This window comes from Phascolarctos cinereus, unplaced genomic scaffold (genome assembly GCF_003287225.1).
Source record: "Phascolarctos cinereus isolate Bilbo 61053 unplaced genomic scaffold, phaCin_HiC Scaffold_4;HRSCAF=312, whole genome shotgun sequence".
In the NCBI taxonomy this organism is placed as follows: domain Eukaryota; kingdom Metazoa; phylum Chordata; class Mammalia; order Diprotodontia; family Phascolarctidae; genus Phascolarctos; species Phascolarctos cinereus.
The window spans coordinates 706,575,060-706,584,909 of NW_027555847.1; the positions used below are offsets into that span (position 1 = coordinate 706,575,060).

General features: G+C 41.9%; 1 protein-coding gene across 1 annotated transcript in view; it reads right to left on the bottom strand.

Annotated features, from left to right (window-relative positions):
- Positions 1-9,850, bottom strand: part of KSR2 (kinase suppressor of ras 2) — a 582,604-nt gene that overhangs the window by 326,503 nt on the left and 246,251 nt on the right. Inside the window, 1 exon segment of the mRNA XM_021007997.1 lies at positions 6,090-6,594. Coding sequence (XP_020863656.1) covers positions 6,090-6,594 — 505 coding nt within the window.

The window sequence follows — 9,850 nt, forward strand, 5'->3', positions numbered from 1 at the left end:
GACCAACTAACATGGAAGCCCTGACCTGGCCAATCTTGCCTTCCTTCAGAACTCCTATTCTGTCTGTTAATGTTGTGGCCCTTAGGATATATGACTTGGTATTGTTCATTATTAATTTTGGATCTCTACATGTCTTATCTCCCCAATGAGATAGTAAGTTCTCTGAGGACCGGGACATATGTCTTATTCCCTCCTCTATATTCCAGAGTATATTCTCTGGAGGCTGAACACCTAAGTACAATAAAAATCTACAAGAAGTCATTTTTCAATGGTCAACACACTCCCACCACTGCATATGCTTCCCATCACAATGACTGTGAACCCACAGCCGCCATTGTCCAAGTCCCATTTTTTTTGTCCTCTACTGACCACTCTCTTCTGTCAATTTCCCTCAACCTAACCTTCTCATGTCCCACTCTAAAGCCATTCCCCTTCTACTGTGCTTTCTGAAGTGTCTCCTTTATAGGTAACAAACTTGCTTTCTTTTAACCCTTTTCCTTTCTCACTCCTTCCATCTTCTCCAATTCACTGAGATCTGAATCCCTTCTGATGGCACAGTATTGTTGGTAACCTTTTCCAGCACTGACCATACTTTCACTCATATCCCCTGACTCACTGGTCATAATAGGGGAATTAGAATACTCCTGCTCCCCATTGCCACCTTCGGGCTCTCCCACTATCCCCAGTAATCTCTCCTCCTCAGAGGTTCATTCAATTCAAATTTGTCACCTAATTGAGACTCTGGTGGCTGTTGCATACAAATCTCCAAGATACTCTCCTTTCCTCAATGAGTTCAGTCCCTGGTTCACAGTCTTTCCTCTCCTATCTCTACCCCTCATACAGAGTACTTCAACATACATATTGATACTACCTCAAATACCCTAAACTTCCAGTTCCTCAACTTTCTAATGACCAACTATTCCACCTTATATGAGCCACACATAGAGATGGTCATACATTCAATCTTGCCATCACCTGTAAAGTGTTCCACTTTCATGTTCATGAACTCTGAAAACACTTTATCAGACCATAACCTGTTTCTACCTTTCCCTGTTTCCCAGACTATCACCCTTGCTTGAACTGGCTGCACTTTTGTCCCTTCTCCATCTTGATACCTTGGTAATCTAATTCAAATCTACTCTTGCCCTCTTCTCTGGAGTCCATTGCCCTCTTATCCTATTGAAGATTTTGGCCTGGTCAAGCATCAGCCATTGCTTACTCCCCACCATCTATTGCCTTTGCTCCTACTCCAGCTGTTGAACTAGAGAAAACCACAAAACTATGTTGACTGGGTCCACTACAAATTTATGTTACACAATCTCAACTGGGCCCTCACTGCTGCATGGCACTTCTTTTACATGTCCCTAATCAAATCATAATCCTGCTCACCTCAATAGCTTTTCCAAACTTTTACAACCCACCTCAAACCTCCCAAGGCTCCTCCATCACTCAACTGCTTGTCAAAAACCTTGCCTCAAATTTCACTGAAGAATTAAGAGCATTTGCCGAGAGCTCCACATTTTCTTCTCATCTCACAATCACTCAGATGCCTTCTGCCCTATCTCCTTTTTCACCAATGTCTCAAATGAAGAGGAAATGAGCTGAAGAGGGGTGCCATGGCTGTTGCCTGTGTTTCTTTAATTCCTTGCTAGGGCTATTAGCTGTTAGCTGTGTCATAAGAGAACCAGTAGACACTGAACCCACTCTGGGAGCTGGAGAAAGTTGCTGAGCCTGGCCAGCCACATGTCTATCTTACAGATTTCCAAGGTTGTCCTTAGCTTCCTCCAAGACCCAGACCAGGTACCACCTCCCCTGTCCATGATCTCCTACTCACCAGTTGTTGGAAAAATAAATCAAGGAAAAATAAAACAGATTGTTATGTAGTAGCAAGAGCCCAAGTAAGACAGTATGCCATACTACAAAGAGGAATTGCTTTGGGGCTTGGAGCACTCTAGGTTCAAATTCCAGCTATCAGCTATGTGACCTGGGGTCAGTCACTTAACTTCTCTGAGGCTCAGTCTCCTCATCTGTAATTTGGAAATGATCATGTCTGTTGTACCATCCAGTAGACAAGGCTGTCAAATACAAGGCCCTGAACATTATTGTTGTTCAGTCTTGTCTGACTCTTTGTGACCCTGTGGACCCCAGCATGCTAATACTGTCCATAGGGTTTTCTTGGCAAAAGTGCTGGAGTGGTTGGCCATTTCCTTCTCCAGTGGATAAGATAGGATAGTTCAGGATAACCTTGACTATGTGGTTGTTTTATTGTTCAGTTGTTTTTCACTCATGTCTGACTTTTCATGACCCCATTTGGAGTTTGATTGGCAAAGATACTAGAGCGGTTTGCCACTTCCTTCTCTAGATCATTTGACAGATGAGGAAACTAAGTTAAACAGGGTTAAGTAACTTGTCCAGGGTCACACAGCTAGTAAGTGTCTGAGGCTAGATTTGAACTCATGAAGAAGAGTTTTCCTGATTCCAAGCCTGGTTCTCTATCTACTTTACCACCTAGCTGGCTCTACTTTACAGATGAGGAAACTGAGGCCATAAAGATGAAGTGGCTTGCCTGAGATCACACAGTTAGGAAATGAGACATATTCTGAACTCAGATATCTTAAAATTCCAAAGTCCAACACTCCCTATATCATTGAGCTGCCTCTACTAGCTTGTTGTTAATAACCGAACCAGTAACGAAATCCAAACCTTTCTGCTATGTCCCCTCCCCCTACTCCTCCCACATGTGCCAAGCCCTTTTTAAAAAAAAAATCTACTTCAAATTCTCAGGTGGAAATGCATTGAAAATAATCTGTGCAGAAAAATCAGTGACCTTTGAAACTCGACCTCATCTCAGTTACAGAGAATGCTAGATAGACTTTTGACTGCTCTAATATCATCAGAGAGAAGGTCACAGAGGAACTGAGGGGTTAAAGGAGGGAAGAATGATCCCTGATGTAAGGTAACTATTAATGTTAGGATAAAGTGAACCCCTGAAATGGATCCAGCTGTATTCCAAGGGCCAAATGACTAGTTACTTTGCATCTCTTTATCACCTATTGCCTACTGGATTTAATTCTTCCCTACCTCTCTGCCACGTTCAGGAGACACAGTTGAGGCCTCTAAATATAAAATCACTGGGTGGGGGGCAGAAGAGAGGGGAAAATCATGTCATCAAACAAGACAAGGGTTGTTTTGTTTTGTTTTGTTTTGTTTTTCAGATTCTGATGTGAATCTTGGTTCAGATCATCATATAAAAGCAACTCAGCGTAGACCCAAGTTTGGTCTTGGGGATCTCAATTAGCAATATCCTCTAAAAGCTCTATGGCTCCCACTTGCTACCTCCCAAGGAGATTCTCGGCAGACATCAGGATCTGGCTCATTTCTACCTCTGTCCTCAGTTTCCTTGCAAGCACCAAGCTAACCAGAGCATAGAAAACAAGTTTATCACATTCACCTAAGAACATGGAAAGAGCTCATATCCAAGTCTATGGACAATCATAGTGCCAGGCAATTAGTAGGCACTTAATAAATGCTTATTGATTCGATTTCCCCTACTGGTCTTGGACTGCCACTCCCCCAAACCCTCCTCACATTTGGAAAGAACCAAGGGCTACAAGGGAATCAAATAACCCATCCCTCCGAGTCTAGGACTCTCAACTGGCTAACAGGTGGCATTTTGGGAACTTGTCTGCATTGTACCTGCTCCCCATGGATTCCTTCCAATTTATTCTGTACAGATCTTGTTCATCCCTAGTTGTTTGCATGTTGTATTCCCTAGTAGACAATGAGCTCCTTGAGAGCAAGGACTATCTTTTCCTGGCACGTAATAGGTGCTTAATAAATGCTCACCGATGGACTTTCTTTCTATATCTAGAATTTAGCACAGTGCCTGGCAATGGCAGGCATTTAATAAATGCTAGCTGACTGATAGGATCTCGGCTACCCTTGGGGTTCCCCACCCTAATCCAAGTCCCAAACGTCAATGCCCAAGGTTGAACCATAGCTCTGGATTCACGTGGATCTGAGTTAAACTTTAGAAACTTTTCAATGAGGAACATTCTCAGTATCAGGCAGGTAGGTGACTTGATGGTGCAGTGGGTAGAGTGCTGGACCTGGAGTTAGGAAAACTTGAGTTCAAATCATGTTTAAGTTATTTGCTAGCTATGTGACCGTGAATAATGGACTTAACTTCTTCCAGCCTCAGTTTCCTCATCTTCAACGTATGTAAAATGCTTTGTAAACCTTAAATATAAATGGCAGCTATGAGTAGGAGTAGGAGTAGTCTTTATGCATCCCACTTGTCCCCACCTAGAGTGTCTCACTGGCTATGTATGTGAATCTGGTATGTGGGCAATGAGCCGATGGTACAATGAATAAGCACTATCACCTTGGAGCTGCCTTCTGGGAGGCCGACCCCTTAGAAAACCATCGTGCTATCACCTCCAACACTCTGATTGTCCTCGACGCCATGTTGGCAGAATGTCCAGTAGAGCACAGCATCTAGCATACAGTAGATGTTCGTTCTATTGATTGAATTATAAGCCCCAAATGGCACTTCTTCTTAGAGCAAGAATAATCCTAGACAGCTCTCACCATTCCAAGACACTCTCTGAGTCAGAGGTCATTCCCCTGAAACACCCTGGATCTCCCAGTTTGAATTTCTGTTCCTGACACTGGCTTTCCCATCTGTGACTATCTCTTGGAACTCAAGTAGGTTCCAATTCTTTGGCAGGTACTGACCTCACCTGCTTTTTTGGGATATGCTTATTTGATTCAAATTTGGCCTACACTCATTCTCCCTTCTAGGAGAGATCTCCCCTCATCTACCCTGGAATCTGCCTAATACCTGCAAATGTTTCCTCTCAGGTATAAAAGAAGAGAAGCTACCTTTAACATTGGGATCAAAGTATTAACAACTAGAACAGAGACCTTCAGGATTAGTGAGTCCACCTCCTGAGACTCAGAAAAGTGAAATTATTTGTCTACTTGTTATTTCTCTTCTATGACACTGCATGCCTTTGCATGGAGAGACTGGCTTTTCCTTCTGCCTGAAACACACTCTTTTCTAACTTCCAACTCTTAGCATATCAGGCTTTTTTAAAAAAAGACTCAGCTCAGATAGAACCAGGAGAACAATTTATACAAACACCAACAACTTAGAAAGACAAAAACTTTGGAAGATTTAAGCGCTGTCACCAAGCCAATGGCAAAGTCCAATTCCAGAGAACAAATGAGAAAGCGTGCTACCCACCTCCTGATAGAGAGGTGATGGATACTCATTGAAACCCCCCTTTTTTAGACAATGTCAGATTTTTTTTTAATGTCAGATTTTTTTTTTTGACTATGTGTATTCATTTCAAAGCTTTTAGACTTCTTCCCAATGGGAGTGAGGAATGAAAAGGCAAGAATAAATATTTGCTCATTGAAAAAATATAATTTAATTTTAAAAAAGACAGCAACTTATTACATTTGTGACCTTAGACAAGTTAGTCAGTCTTTTAGGGGCTCAGTCTCTCAATCTGTAAGAATTTAAGTGAGCAGCATGGTAGAGTGGAAAAGCTTCTAGCTCTGGAGTCAGAGGACATGGATTCAAATCCTATGTGTGGCATGGATCACCCATATAACCATAGGCAAATCACTTGACCTCCTCAGGTCTCGGTTTCCTATTCTGTAAAATGAGGGGATTAGACTCGATGGCCTTTGAGGTCCCTTCTAGCTCTAGATCTATGATCTGATGGCCCTAAGTCATTGATGCTCTATAGCCTCAGTTTCCCCCTTTGTAAAGTGACCAGGTGGGACTAGACATCTACTGAGGTCCTTTCCAGCTCTAGATCAATTATCTTGTTATTTCAAGGGTCTCCTATAGATCCACTGCACCTTGAAGTGACCATTCAACCAGGAACCCTTTCCCTCTGTTCTCAAAGGACCATTTTAACACATGAGGGAGACAAAATTACCCCCAATCAGTTTTCTTTCCTGGAGGAGATTCCACAGGGAAACAGAATAGCCCTGTTCATTCTTGTTTCCCCATCACCAGGGGCATTCACATTCTGGAAGTCACAGTTAGCACCAGCCCCCCAGACCTCACTTACTTTGGAGTGTGACTCTCATCCACCCGGTGCCCCAACTGAAATTCATGGGACTTGCTCCGGTGCAGGGCAGTGAAGCCAGGAATGAGGTGGATCAGCTTGCGGGAGGAGGGGGGTGGGGTGCCCGGGGGCTTCAGCTTGTTCTTTCGCCTCATGGGAGGTGTACCAGGTGGGGTCACCGTGGTGACAATGTTCGGCGTGCAGGGTGGTGTACGGACCGCATGCCGCTGCCGGGGAGAAGGCGGCAAGGACCGGTGCCCAGACTCCAGTGGGGGGCATAGGCCTGGGTAGCCTTCCACAGTCAGTCTGTCCACATGGGTGTACACGGGGCCGAGAGTGGGGCCAGGGGGACAGTAGTGCTGAATACATTTGGACTGGACTTTGGGGCTCTGGGAAAGGTGGGTGCGAATCCATGGAGTAGACTCAGGTGGGCAAGCTGGATTGTTCTCCTTCCCAGTCTCTGGGGTTGGCCACTGAATGGTCCAGTCCTGCTTGGAAAGGCTGCCCCCTGGGTTTAAACAGACACAAACATAAGCATAAAGTTAGCAATGTGAGGGGAACAGTAATATCAGTACCCTTCACTCTTATCCATTTAGCATTTCTTACCCAACTCACTCCTACAGTCTCACAGCTGGGAGAAACAACAGCAGCCATTTGGTCCAAACTCCACCTTAACAAAACTCCCCTTTACAACATCCCCAACAAGTAGTTATTGCTTAGGCTTGTTCCCTTCCCTTGCCCTGTTTAAATGCCTCTAGTGAAAGGGAAGTCACCCATTAAGCTCCCCAGGTAGCACACTCAACCTCGGGACCACTCATACTGTGAGGAATGTTTTCTTGACATCTGGCCTAAGTTGTGTCCCTGTATCTGCTACCCACTGTTCTTAGCTCTGTCTTCTAGGACCAAGTAGAACTATTCTGGTCCCTTTTCTAAAGGACAGGGCTTCGAGTTCTTGAAGATAACCATCATGATCCCTTGCCTTTACTCTACTCCATGTGACAGTCTCAACTTCAATGAGAGACTTGCCCAGGGTCATACAGCCATTAAGTGTCTGAGGTCAGATTTGAACTAGGGAAGATGAGTCTTCCTGACTGCAGGCCCAGCATGCTCTAACCTCTATGGTGCCACCTAGCTGCCCCAACATTTTCTACTTCCAGCAGAGTGTGTGCTTCTCAAGAACAGGAACCATCTTACTTTTCTTTGTATCCCCATGCTTAGCACAATGCTTTGCATAGTTGCATGCTTTATATGCTTTATTCATTTGTTCATGTTAAAATTTAAGCTCCTTTGCCCACGTATATTAAATAATTGCTCAATCAGATTACTCTTGCTTTTTTGTTGACTCTAACTTTTGTCTTCATTCACCTATGGTATGCAAGTTATACTTGAAAATATCAGAAGATTTTGGCCATTACATTGTGTTCTCCTCAAAGGGTCTTGCCACTAGATGGGTGGTTATTACTCTGCTGCTATGTTTGGACGTGAAGTGTATAAATTCAAAGTTAAAGAGACTTTGTATGGAAGTTAAAAGTGCCATAATATTTGTTATAGTTCTCAAAGTCAACCCTTTTGATAAGTTCAACATAAAAAACTTGTGTCCCCCAAAACTGTAATTTAAAAAAACTGGAATGATTTGAGAACAGTTGTAGAAAATAGGCAAAATTCATTTTAGATTTAACTGTCTTAAATTTTTGTCTGATTTTAAAAAAGAAATCATATTTCTTCCTGATAGGTAAATGCTGGTTTGATGAGAAAATACACTGGTAGAGGTGAAACTAAGACAGCTGAGAAAATAAAGACAGTTCAAATGCTTGAAAAATAGAAATACAAAGCAAAAAAAAACCCAAAACCCAAAACAAATCCACATCATATGATCCACCATATTACTGAATTTCACAAGTACTATTATTGATGGAGACAAAAGACACTTACACTTGTTCTTTTTTTCACTTTTTTAATAGTATTTTTCCCATTTATATGTTTGTTCTATACAAATCTTTTAGACGCAGATAGCACGAAACATAACAAACTGAAATGACATCTTAAAAGTGTGCATGCAGAATATGTTAGCAAGACAATGAATTTTTTCCAGATAGAATTAGATGCCAAAACAAACTTTTTTCAAAAATTATATCTGTGACATCAAAAATATCATTTGCATAATATGAGGTTTCTTACAGAATTGCTAAATGTAAAGGGGAAAAAATCTACAATCAAGGAAACAGTGCTGCCTGACACTATCGATATGGTGAAAATGATGCTTGGTGAATCATATGCAAAATAGCTTCGGATGCTGCTACTTACAGATTATATTGCAGAAAAGATAATTACACATATGTCTAAAGACCTTTGCAGGCAATTAATTGAAAAACTAAAATCTTTCTATTTTGCATTGCAAGGGGATGAAGAAACAGATGTGGTTAAAGATGCTCATTTAATTACATATGTATGATATAGTGCAGAAACTGATGTTAGGCAATATTTACTGCCCATTTGTTATTTAGCAAACTTATTGATGGGCCTGCTACAGTGAAATAAATTTTCAATGCCATCAGTGAATTTTTAATTAAAATGGTATAATGTAGGAGAACTGCATTAGACTCTCTCTCCCCTGACAGCTCAATGGCTGTCAGAACAATACGCAGGTCAACAAGAATTCATGACATTTGAATACATTGTATGCTTCACAGCCAATTACTTGTAGCTATAAATATTAGTGAGGAGCTACATAAAGTTTTTCAAGTTGTTACAGAAATAATCAACTTTATAATAAGACAGTATGTTAAAAGGAAGGCTTTTAGGAGAACTCTATGAGTGCTGCCCTCCAGTTTCTTCTGGCCTTGCTAACATGTGGTGACCAGAGCAGATCACAATAATTCAGAGGCAGAGGACATCAGGATTAATCCAGGATCCTTTGCCTCTTTTAATGCCACTTAAGATAGCATTAGCTTTCCTTGTTCCCAAATCACATTGTTGATAGATCTCACAATGATGGCACGATGGACCTGGAGCCAGAAAGGCCTGAGTTCAAATCCGGCCTTAGATATTTACTAGCTCCTCCCTCCCGGGTCATTGTGGGAATCAAATGAGATAAATATTATAAAGCACTTAGCACAGTACCTGGCACATAGTACGTGCTATATAAAGACTAGCATTCTTCTTCTTTTTTTATTCATACTGAGTTTTTTGTCCACTGAAAGCTCTAGACCATTTTGGAGACATAGTCTTATTGCCAAACCTTCCCCTGTCCTGAGCCTGTAAAATTCCTATTGAATCTGAACCTACAAAGGACCCGTGTGCAGCCCCTGGAATCTTAGTAAACTGCCCAGAGAGACACCATCATAATTATGCAAAGCAGGACTAGTAATGAGCCAAAATCTAGAGAGATGCTTTCAGTACACACACACACAACACACACACACACACGCATGCACACATGCACACACATACACAAACACATATGTATACACATACCCCTGGGATACTACGTTACAGGAATATCCAGGTAGGAAAACCAGACTTAGCATATTCTTGGCTTTGCGGCTCTGATGAGCCTGTGACTTATTGAAAGATACTGACCTTTTTTTTATTTTTCCGTTTTCTTTCAGTTCAAATTTTTCTAGAACATTTTTGTCTGACCGCATTTCTTTTTGGTCCCCATTGTGCATTACCTCATGCTATACTTATCTGTGTACTCAGGTGGGTTGGAGGCGACAGGAAGACTTGGAGCTGTGTTTAAATATTTGCAAGGCTATAACATGGCA